Here is a 12,819-nt window from a genome sequence, read left to right on the forward strand (position 1 = left end):
TTTCCTTGGAGCTCACTGGACAGCCAGCTAAGACTTTGTGGAGATATTCAGGGCAATAGCAGACCTTTTCTCAATAAGTAATTACATAAGTAAATGAATGAATGATCACACAAACAAACAAGTAATAAAATGATTCTTGACAACAGAAGAACAATGCCAGAAGTGGACCTATGGTTTCCACACATGTGCGTGTACACACACACACACACACACACACACACACACACACACACGCGCGCACACACACATACACACACATACACATACACACACAGGAGGGATAAAGTCAACACATGATGCTGAGATTTATTCCTGTCAACATCTACTGTTATCTGCATCAACAAGAAGCATCCTCAGAGGAGCCCGACAGATCTCTTGCTCCTAATGTTGCCTCCTTCCGAAAAGCACTGATCTCTGTAGTTTCCCAAAAGAAGTGGGAGGGAGAAAGGATTATTTGTTCAAATATGTCTGCTAACAATTATTTCAGAAGTACTAAGAAGAAGACAAATGACTTTTCATTGGCCTTATCAGCACCATTCTGAACTTTGCCAGGAATATAAAAGCAAAATTTCCAACATAACTTTAAAAGAATTTGAAAGCTATTTTTTGTTTTTATTTTTAAATGCATGATGCTTAGGGCAAGGGGAAAACCTTTGCAAGATACAATTTGGACTCTCTTATATAAAAATTGTTATAGTTCAATTTAGTTTCATAAAGTATAAAATTTTATGAGAAATAGACTTACATAAATAACTGTTAGACAACTTTAAATCTGAAAGTTAAGTCACAATGGGCCTCCCTCTGCCCAGGAGACAGAACTTGAATATTAGGTTCAGTCTTCCTTGTGTTTTAATTGACTCAGGAATGGGAGACAAAGGGTAATTCAAAATTATGAAAGACCAAAGAGTTGATTTGATCTTGCAGTTATTAATTCTCAGCTTCCAAGTTTAATGTTGACTCTGGATAGTTCCTCACTGGGGACCATTCTGGGTGCCTTGCCTACATTCTGGTCAGTTTGCTAATTAAAGCATGGCTTTGGTACCATTGGCCTGATTTGAGACCTGGATCATACGGGGATGCTCAGTCTACTTTGGAGGGTCTCAGCAAGAACAGAGATTTGTCTCTCAAGAGTAACGCAATGCTCTTCAATGTGCACACAGCCAGAATATGACCATCTTCTCAGCCTTGCTTGAATAGCGAGATAAGAACACTAGGAATTTATGTATATGACCAGGGGCTTTATTTTTTCATCATAAGTACTAGATGGCTAACCAATTGTGGCCTTAGCGAACCATCTTAACTTTGATGATGCTCATTCGTCTTTTTTATGGTTCATTTTGGGCAGGGATGTGGCCATGTTCTCAAGGTATTCTTAGAGTCACAATACTCTCACGTCAGACTCCTGAGAAGCCTCGATCACAGACTTGCTTCACAACATACAACTGACTCTTTTCATGTACACTTATGATATGCTTATTATACTGGGGTTTGAAACCAGGATATGACACATGCTAAGCAACCATCAAATCCCTGAGTTTTCCACCACCAATTTTCATTTATTAAATTACATAAAATATACGAAAGAGTAAGCAATGCTTCATGGTATTAAAACATTAAAAATTTGCTTTGGACCAATGTTTCCCAACCACCCAATATTTTCTCCTCTGTGTAGTTTCAGTTACATAAAACTAACCATGAATCTAAAAACATTCATAACACTACACTGGTACAGTCATTTTCATTATTATTGGTTGCTGGTCCTGTATGTAGTTTATACATCAAATTTCCTCACAGGTGCATACCTATAGAAATTAATATAAGGCATGCATGTTTTGGTACTATCCCCCAATTTCACATGGCTACAGAGATTTTGAAAACTGTATCCTACAGGTAAAAGAGACTAAAAGTAAATTAATAAATTTGTGTAGACTAAGGGAAAAAATGAGAAGTGTTTTTAAACAACCTGATGATAATTTATCTATTTCTTTAGGGAATTTTCAGAATCACTGATTAGCCTCCTACTTCAAATGTCCACACTCACAGGACGTGAGAACTATATGGGATGTCGGTGATCATGCTATTCAAATCTCACAATTTAGAGCTGGAAGCCTATGTTTCAGTGGTGGGTAGCTTGAGGGAGGCAATGTTGATGGCTGACAGAAAGAATACAGAGGGAGAGTGATTTTAACTCCTTCGGACACACAAAGAATAGGAGGTCTCATACGAAGTTTCACTAGACAGGAAATAGCAATTTGAATATCAAGGTCACCTGGAAATTTTGTGTTATATCTGCATGTTTCTTAAGTTTCATACTTGCATTTTATTGCTACTATAAGCTTCTCTGCTCATAAATGTCATATTTTTGTCATGTATATGAGTATTTTGATTTTATACATATATGTTTATATTTATTGTATATTTAATTATATAAGGATATATTCTTAAGAAAAAAATCTTTGCTCATTAGATATTTGTGAGAAAGCTGATGAAAGTCAATAATAACAAGTATTTGGAAGAGAGAATGAGCTACATAGTAGATTTGACTGATAGATAAAATCCCGGACTAGAACCAGCATTGGCCTCCCCTTCATACAGCAAGCATTTAGCAAGCTCTGTCAGTTAGGACAGCCCGAAACTCAGTTTTGAGCAGTGTAGGGAGAATCCATCAGTAACAGCCCTTGATTCCTTCCTAACCACACACTGAGTGCACGTTGCCTAACATACCAACTTGCAAGTGTTAGAAACTGTGGAACTGAGGGAAAGAGGAAGAAACAGTGGGAACCAGAGGGAGAATGTGGGGAAATACTAGAGGCAATTACAAATAAGGCCTGGCTGTTTGTGCACCTCTTGAAGGCCAGTCATAGAAACCACTTTTACAAAAATACACTGATATTCTTCCTCCGCCTTCAGAAAGCTAAACATTCACACCTCCCAAGGCTAAGCAAAGTTCATTCAGCTGGCTTTATTTTCTGATGATTTTATTTATAACATAATAAAATTCTAAAGGAAATTGATAAGCTTGGCTGAAGAGAACGGGCATCGGTTTTAGCAGCGCTGAGAAGTGAAATGGAAACATCCTCTTTCCTTCAGCCAAAAAAATCCAAGTCTTTTCAAATCTTACTGAATATCTCCGCTGGCAACATTTTTAGCATTTTGGCATTCCTGTTCTGCTCAAGACTGTAAAAGTTTATGAGTCTAAATAACTCTCTGGAGAGGATCCGCCCACACCACCTCACAGCTGGGTAAGTTCAGATATGTGCAAAGAACAAAACCTGTTCTAAAAGAGGAAACTCCACTGGGACTTTTTCAAATAATTGTTATATTAGTAGCAAAACATAAATACCAGAATGCACTCTTCCTTAAGAAATGAGTATGTTTCTGTTTTCCAAAGGTAGCATTAACAAGTAATTTACCTTTTAAAAAGATGTGGGTTTTGAGGTCTAGACTATGAAATAGACATTGGGAACAAGCTCAGTGGCTAAGAGAAGAGTGTACCTTCTCAGGACTAACTCAAGACAGTACCGGTGCCCCCCTGGCATACTTCTGTGTCTGCACTGCATCCTAGTGCGGGTTTCTCAGCGCTTGAGGAGGTATGGATGTGGGAGTCAGAGGTCAAGGATTCCACTGTGTTTTTCAGACCTTGTCTCTCACTGAAACTGGAGTTCACTAACTGAACTGCTAGGCTGGGTGAGTAGAGCCCTTCAAGAATCCCCCCCTCATCTCTGCCTCCGCAGCACTGGCTGGTACAGGCGCCCACATTAGTGCCAGCTGTTTTACTTGCGAGCTGCGGTCCACATAGATCCTCGTCTTTGAGTGGCAAGCGGCTTATGACTTGAGTCGTCTCCACGGCACAGTCTTCTTCCCTTGGACTATGTCACCCACTCTGGCACACTGTTAGCTCATCATAGGACTCAGAAAAAAAAAATGCTGTTTTCCCTAACTTGGTGGCAGTAAATAGTGGATGTGTTTACTGGGCTTAATGCCCTTCTGGGTAACCTGCCGTGAGGAGAGCCTGGATACATGTGAAAGATGCCTGGCCAGCCCTTCCCCTCCTGCTGTTCATAAGAATGATTTCTTCCTGAGTTGCAAATCCATTCCCAAGGCCGATTAAATATTTACGAAGTACTTAAAGAACCCTTCCCTGCATTTGAACATGAAAATAGAAACGTTTGTTCATTTCAACATGTAAAACCACTCCCTTTCCCCAGTAAAGGGCTCCGAGTTTAACTCCTGTCGATTCAGAAACTTGAGAAAAGCAGGAGTGTGGGACAGTTGGGTATCACCTAAGGATGGAGTCATGAGTCGCATGTGGACACAGAAGTAAACGTAAAAGTTCTCGGAAGCTGCCAACAATGCCGAAGTTTCGTATTATTTAATTCACACTGTTTCCTCTGGACTTAGTGACAAAAAGAGACTCAAAGTGCTTACTTTTTAAGCATTAAGCTGTTTCACACTCCATACTACTTTATTGCATAAAGACGTCATATTTCCTATATATTAACGTATTATTTTGCATTTATTCATTAGGGTTTTTTGGGGGGAGAATTTACTTTAACATAAAGGTTCCATTTGTTGTATCTCTAAATAAAAACAGCTTCAAAATCTTTTTGCAACTCTTCAAACAGAGTTATGGAATAATGATCATAAGCTAAAAACTGTAAAACACCATTTGTGCCGTGCCCCATTTACTACAAAATCACTGCGAACAATGCATTGTGTACAGCGTATTGCCCCGGGGAGACTGGATCAGCTGAAGAAATGAATAAGGAACACTGCCTTGGATATCAGCTAACTCTGCTTCAGCGCTTTTAAAAACTATTTATTATGATATTTCTTCCTGTCAAGCACATAATATGATTTCCTCAATAAAACCCAACCATTGCTGTAATTCCGGTTTCCCTCATTTTCCACTTTTTGAAGCACTAAATATTTAAACAACGCAGACCTGCAAGTCTCCAGACAGTCATCAGATTCACAGGCCTCCTCGCCTATGGTACGGTAAGGATCCAAACGGGACCATTACGTCATACCGACAGACACAGCAGCAGTTCCTTGGGTGCTTACCTGTCCACAAGCCAGACCCATTCCTCTCTCTCCCATGCCGTGAGGACATGACAAATTTAACTCCAGGGCATCTGCTCCAGAAGCCTGTATGGCACCCAAAGAATGAGAGAAAAGGCAACACGTTATTTAGAGATCAAGATGCGTTCCCCCATTGACCACTAAGTGCACATCTTCTAAGCTGGAACACTGATTTCACGATAGCTTCCTCCTCAAGTACACGCCATCTCTGGAGCGAAATTGCAGACAACAACAACAAAACATTGATGGAGAGTTTGAAAGTTGTAACCGGCTGCTCCATATACATTCCATTTTATCTTTGTAATTCACATAACCTTGATTTTTATTTAAAATGCTTTAATATGTCTGTGGTATTCATGTGTGTTTCTATGAGTGGACACTGTATACAGTTAGAATTCAGAGGCCAACATGCAGGAGATCACTCTCTCCTTCCACGGTTTGAATTCTAGGAATCAAGTTCAAGTTGTAGGGCTTGGTGATAAGTACCTTGACTCCCAAGACCCATCTCAGAGCTCCCAATGCTCAGAATCTCTGTGTTATTGCACTATGTATCTATGGGCAGGAGAAATGAAACTCATGATGCTCAATGGTAGGGCTGGCTATTAAATGAGATAACATAAATTTGAACGCAATCTGTTAGGGTCCATATTTTATCTTTCCTGTGCAGTTTCTATTCAGTAGAAACAAATCTTAATAATTTTGGATGATTGATGATGGAAGGAGGCCTGGAAAGAAAAATGTAGTTAGGTACCTAGAATGAATGAGTGGAATTAAAATGCCTTAAACTAAAGGCCAATTTCATCATATTTAAAAACAGCTTATTCCAAGAGGCATAAGCTATTGGTTATCTTACCAGACTTCAATAACTGTGAGTTTTAATTTAAATTATTTGTCCTTTAATACATAAAGAGATACTTTTAAAATGTAGAGAACAGTTCAGCATACTTGGAGCATCTTAAAATTTGTGGAATGTTTCCTGGGAAATATTTTACATACTTTTAAGGGGCTGGGGAGATGGCTTAGTGGGTGTGGTGATTTGAAAGTTAATAGTCCAAACAGAGTGGCACTCTAAGGAGGTGTGGCCTTGTTGGAGTTGTGCGGTTGTTGGAGGAAGTACGTCACTGTGGAGGTGGGCTTTGAGGTCTCATGCATGCTCAAGATACGGTCCAGTGTCTCAGTTCACATTTTGTTGCCTGCCTATCAAGATGGAGGACTCTCAGCTTCAGTACCATGTCCTGCATGCTGCCATGTCCCCACCATGATGATAATGGACTCTGTAACTGTAATCCACTCCAGTAAATGTTTTCCTTTATAAGAGTTGCTGTGTTCATGGTGTCTCTTCATAGCAATAGAAACTCCAGCTAAGGCAGTGGGTAAGAATATTTGCTGTTCAAGCATGAGAACCTGGGTTTGAATTCAGCACGGAATGTAAAATTTTGGTAAGGTTTTGTGTGCCTGTCACCCTGTTGTTGGGAGAGGGAGAGGGACAGAGATGGGTATCCTTAGAGGAACTTTCCAGCTAAAGAAAGACCCTGCCTTAAGGGAATAGAAGATTTCCCTTCTGTCCTGAAAAAAACAGCAACTACACTCATATGCATAACACACACACACACACCTTTTAAAATTTAATACAGTAACTCAAGGGTTTTAGGACACATATATTAAATTTGCCAAGTTTTACATTATTTACCCACTTCTAGAATCTAACCGTAAGTTTGTAGTTAGAGGCTTGAATAGAATTCAAACATAATATCACATATGTATTGCCTCACAGAGAGGCCTTTATTAAAAAAATTGACTGTTTACTAAACATACCAGGTTGTTTTTTAAGTCAAAAGCTGTTTCCTCAATATTTCTCTTTACTTCCTAATTGTTTTTTTTTTCTGTTTCACAAATTTCAAGAGCGATCATAACAAACTGAATTCTAGCTATTCCTCAGCTGATTTTCTTGCCCGTCTTTGTTCATTAGTGCACCTGCATTCTCTTCTGTGCATTTGTGAAGGTCCATTTGATCATTTCCCGTGTTTTCAAACACGGACACATTATGCTGCTTTGCTACCATAACCCAGTTTGGAAATGCTTCCTATTCCATAACAATGACTGTGAATAATGCTGTTTTCTTCCTGTTGGCTTTCAGTGAGTTTAGAAAGGACCCAGCCTACTGGCTTCTGAGTTTGGCTGTAAAGCATTGGGGCAGTTTTGGGAGAATGAGTAAGCCTTCCTAGTCTGCAAATGGATAAGTCTAAAGTGCAAGGAATGTGATCTATCCCAAATTCATGCCATATGGGAATCATCCACTTAATTTAGATTGGGCATTGGAATAGTCTGTGGCAGCGCAATAGTACTTTCTGTAGTTACTTACGGTATTTCTTTTAGACTGATTTATTTAGAAATTGGTAACAAATCACTGTCACTTTAGATTAACAGATCTGTAGGGGCACTTTACACATATTTATATTATGCATATGTCTTTGCAAACTGACAGTTAACCACTGTGGTAGACGATGATAGCTAAAGCTAATTGGGTGCATTCCATATGCAAGGATGTTTTACTAAACCTCTTGTTTTTATCTTACTTTGGCTCTCAAACAACTCCAAAAGCTAAGAGGGATCATTATGCCCATTTTATGGTTGATAAACCAAACATAAAAGAGTCAAATGACCCATCACAAAGCATCTTGAAAGTAGATCCTCTGACTTATCCAGTGATTTTTATCAGTGGGTGAATTATTATCAACTTGTTAGGAATAGTTTTTTTTTTAAGTGAAATACAAGTACCACATCTTGTCTTTCATTTTCAGTGTCCAGACTTCATACTGCTATGTAAAATCATGTGTATATGTGATGTAAAAGTAGATCCAACGTTTATAAAAGAGTGAAGAGGACTCTCGGGAGCAGGGAGGCGAATAAGAAGAGGGAGGGAGGTATGAGGGGAACAAGGGCAAAGCACATTATAGACATTCATGCAATTCCCTTATAAATCCAGTACTATGGAAACCGGAAATGCATCAATCAAAAGTCACTTAGAACAGCTCCTGGCGATAGCGATGTCACCAATGAGGAAGTCATGGAAAGCATTTCTTGTGCATCAGAGAATGTGGAGTGACAGAGCCAGAGCTTAACACTTGGGGCAGCTTTCCTGTTCATTGATTCTGTTTCTGTTCACTTCTCAGTGTGTTCAAGCCTAGTGTGTCTTCCACGGATGTGAGGCTATCTAGTAGACACACGTGGAGACACAAAGAGAAAGAAGCCATTTGTTCCCCAGCTAGGAGTGCTGCACTGGGCTAAGAAAACATCATCTTTCAGCATCCTAATGGCTTTGAAATGGCTGTTCAAATTACAATTCTTAAACACCTATGGGGCATCGTCTTATCTGAGAATAATTATTTAAATTTCCCAGATAACATACACGTGGACCTATCACCAAAACACACCTAAGTGAGGCCTTAGAATGAGTCTTTAGGCCTTAAAAATTGCAATGAGGCTGCTTTGGGTGACACCCAGGGCCTGAGCAGTACTCATTTTACCTCTGAATCTTCCTGTCACAAGGCTTGCACCATCTTCAAGGGTGTCTATTTCCAAGCAGCCACAGCCATTCAAAAAAATAAAAAAAAAATAAAAAAACCCAAAACCTTAATTGCTGAATTAGCATGAAATGTTAAAGAAACTAGAACTGGGCTAACATTGGTGAACAGTCCAACTCCTGTTAGTCACATAGATTTTAATGACTTAGCCCAGAATACACCTATCTTACTTTAAAGGGACGGTGGAAAAGAAAAAGACAAATGTGGGGGGGGGGCAAGGGAAAACATTCATGGCTGGACGAATAGCCGAACTCCAGATTAGAAATGTGTTAGAGATGCTCTCTGCTAAGATTTAAGACCTGTTCCGTAAGAGAAAACACATGCCTGGTGCTGTGAACCTAGCCATGGCTAGGAGATGCCCTAGCATGGAACACCGCTACTATTAGTCAGCTTAATGGACATAATATAAAACTACTCCCTAAATTTGGATTTCTCTACCCATAGTGCAGCTCTCAGATCTCATCAGAGAAGTTTCTTTGTGAACTGGACACTGGCTCACTCAGAAACTCACTACTGGACCAAGAGGAGGAGTTGTGTGTCTATAGAGTGTTTAGCCAGGATCAGGATGCTTGTATCACAGCCCCCCCTTCCAGGCTCAGGGGACGTGAAGAAAGAGGGGGCAGAAGGAGTGTGAGAGCCAAGGGTTAAGGGGGATCAGAGTAAAACAGCATCTTCTGGACAGCCCAGGGCAGCAGTGCTCATGAACCCGCAGAAGCTATGGTTGCCTGTGTAAGATCAGGACAGTCGACTTTCCAGCACGGGCTGGGAAGGGTTCGCGATCTCCCACTCTAACTGAGGGAGGATCTCTGGACACTTGGTGGCCTCTGAAGGAAGGAGAATAAAGCCTTTCTCTCTCTCTCTCTCTCTCTCTCGCTCGCTCGCTCGCTCCCCCTCTCTTAGATGTGGTTGGTTCTTTGCAGACTAACCATACTTCAGTGGATGGCCTTATGCACAGGAGTGTATGGGAAGCACAAATTAATACAACAATTAATAAAAGTCCAAACAATGTGTAGGAGGAATAAACGATAGCAGTGGGAGCCAAAAGTGTAGAAAGTCAACGGAAAATACCTGGTGGCAGGGGGTTAGATTAAGGACAGCACATGTAGGACCTAAAGGTCAAGTTGAGAATTGACTGTCAGCTGGGGCGATGGCTCAGTTGGTAAAGTACATGCAACAGAAGCTTGAGGACCTGAGTTTGAGACCCACAATGCAAGGGCATCTACAATGCTGGGTGTCTACAATCCCAGCTCTGGTCACTGGGCAGACATTCTGAAGAGACCAGTAGGTTTCAGGTTCAGCAGGAGACACCGTCTCCAAAGGTAACATGGAGAACAATTGAGAAGTCCACCTATGGCCTCCACATTCACATACCCACATGTGTAGTGGCATTTTATTTGTATTTTAATAAATAAACCTTGCCTGAGGATCAAAAAAAGTAAAACAGTCACACTGGCCAGCCTTACAGACCAGGCAGTAGCCACAATGACACACACCTTTAATCCAAGTAGCTACACTAGTTTGCCATAGAAACCAGCTGGTAATAGTGCATACACTTAATTCCAGAACTAGAGAGAATTATAAAATGGGAGGAGACAGCTCTCAAGTCTGAGTCTCGCTCTGAGATTCCGGGAGGCAAGAATGCCATTTTCGGACTGAGGTCAAGGCAAGAGCCCGTGACTGGCTGCTTTGCTTTTCTGATTTTCAGGTTGAACCCCAATATCTGTCGGAGTTTTTATTAATCATGCTTCACACAGAAATACACTTGAATATATATTCAAGTGTATATATATGTATATATATATATATATAAACACATACATACAATATTTTGAACTCATAAAAGCTATTGAGATTCTAGCTCAATAAAGTTATTGTAGATAAGCTTTGCTGGGAGAGTGAATACCTTACCCACACGGAGTCAGTGTACTTCCCCACATTTGATGGTTTTGCTCACCTCCCAGACACACCCTCTCAAAGCCCTAGTCCCATTGTTGTCAGCGAACTTACTGTGGTAGCTCCTACAGTCGTCTTTTATATGAAACCCAGAAATACTCAGAGCTTGCATTGTCCCTGTTCAAACAAGAGCTCAGGAGGGCTGAGAACCACATCTTATCAAGGAGCTCAGGTCTTCATTCCAGTTCTGGGTTTGGATGGACACCATGATTTCTGACTGCCCAGCACATATTCAACAGTCTTATAAGATTTCACCAATAGAGACTGGAGGCAAGACGGATCAGCCCATTCCTTCCTCTTCTCTAAGCTCTGTGTTGGGAAGGGTGATCTCTAGAGCTCTCCTCGACCTGCCCTGTTTCTGCGGGAAGCTTTTGCTGACTCTCTACAGCACCTTTCTATATTAGCTTTCCCTCCTGCTCTAGATCATCTTGTCCACACTGTTACTGCTCAGGGTTGCATCCTTCAATCAGGCCTTTTCCCATTACGTATGACTCAACCTCTATTTTCTAGGCTAGTACACATTAAGAAAGAAATGGATTCCAGTACCATTAAAATGCATTCAAGATCTGCTTAAGATCTAATACTGGCAGCCTTCAGTAACGGCTCAATTTGCCGTGCATCTGATTACATACTTAAGCTCTGAGCACATCCATGGGGCAGAGATAACACTTGCTCACCTGTTTGACTACTCAGGAAATTCACACACAGTTCCTGCTTGTGTTTTACAAGTAAAGGTTCTTTAGCACAAAAGGGAGATAACCAATCAATATCTCAGGAAAGATAGACTTTATCCCAAACCAAGAACAAAGAGTTACCTTCTACTGAGCACACTAAGAATTTCACCATGCTGTAAAAACTCTAACAAAATAGCTTCTTTGTTTATTAAATATGGCTAAGCTTGACAAGGAGAAAGTACTAGATGGTATTTCAAGTGTGATTGCTCTATGGTTAGAATTAAAAAGAAAAATGGTCAATTTTGGTTTTGTTTCATTTACAAGAGAAAACATATCAAGCAAAGTAGGATATCAAACAAGACAGTCTGGGCACATGATGTCCTTGAGATGGGGCAATTAGTTCAACTTACTGCATTATTTAAATATTCCTGATGTTGTGACCCAACTATGCCAGGAGCATGGACAAACATGTCTGTGTTGCGGCTCATTTTTAAAGCTACACACATGCTCTTAAAAGTCTAAACGACACAGTAAAATGATCCACTAGGATCCAGTGAAACAAAGAAAAGCAATGTCTCTGTATTGGCTATTTTTCCAATGCTGTGACCAAATACCTAAAAAGATGCAACTTAAAGGAACACTTGTTGTTGACTGTCAAGTTTCACAGTTCCAAATATAAAGCCAACCCACCTTAAGGAGAAAATTCATGGAAACATACACATGCCACATCTAGCCACTTGCTACCCCTAAAAGTGTTGGCACAATAGTGTAGCATGTGATTCCTGATGCCGCGCACAGGAATTATCCCAGTTAGATGGTAGAGTATTTTTGGATGGAAAATGTTTTTGATTTATTTCATTGTGAATTTTTCCAATGTTAAAAATATATGTTTTGAAGAGTGGGTTCATAAAAACAAAAGTAGTGATTGGTTCTCTTTTTCCTTTTAAATACAGTTATTATGTATATGAGTATGGACATGCATGAACATGCCACAGTGTGTGTGGAGAATGAAGAACAAATTGATAGAAAGTCTCCTTGCACCATGTAGGTCATCAAGATTGGTGGCAAGCACCTTTATCCAAGGAACTACCTTGCAGGGCCAAAGTAACTCATTCAAAAGAATAACTCACTAAAAAGAAAGATGATAAAAAAAAAAAAAAAAACGGGCAGTGTTAGTGGACACATTTTATCCCAGCACTTGAAGGGAGAGACAGGCAAATCTCTGTGAGTTTGAAGCCAGCTTAGGCTTAGTCTACAGAGGGAGTTCCTGGACAGGCTCCCAAGCTACAGAGAGTTACCAAAAAAAAAAAAAAAGCAATATGATCAACCATGAAGTTGGGAAGGTGACATGAAAGGGGTCTCAGAGAGGATCCTAAGTTGGAGGGAGGTGAATATGATCCAAATAATCATATACATGCATAAAATTATCAAAGAATTAGTAAAAATTATATTAAAATGGTATTGGGTGTGTATAGCATGCAGTGTTATGGAATCCTGCTGATTGCTGCTGCCCTGCTACCTCCATG

At 40.2% G+C, this 12,819-nt stretch overlaps 1 protein-coding gene across 1 annotated transcript in view; it reads right to left on the reverse strand.

The window, feature by feature from the left end:
- Dpyd (dihydropyrimidine dehydrogenase) overlaps positions 1-12,819 on the reverse strand; it is an 801,706-nt gene that overhangs the window by 279,960 nt on the left and 508,927 nt on the right. The window contains exon 16 of the mRNA XM_087897615.1: positions 5,065-5,148. Within this exon, the coding sequence (XP_087753741.1) occupies positions 5,065-5,148 (84 nt within the window). The remainder of the gene's footprint in view (positions 1-5,064; positions 5,149-12,819) is intronic.

The sequence above is a fragment of the Myodes glareolus genome, chromosome 17, assembly GCF_982192425.1.
Source record: "Myodes glareolus chromosome 17, mMyoGla1.1, whole genome shotgun sequence".
NCBI classification, from domain to species: Eukaryota; Metazoa; Chordata; class Mammalia; order Rodentia; family Cricetidae; genus Myodes; species Myodes glareolus.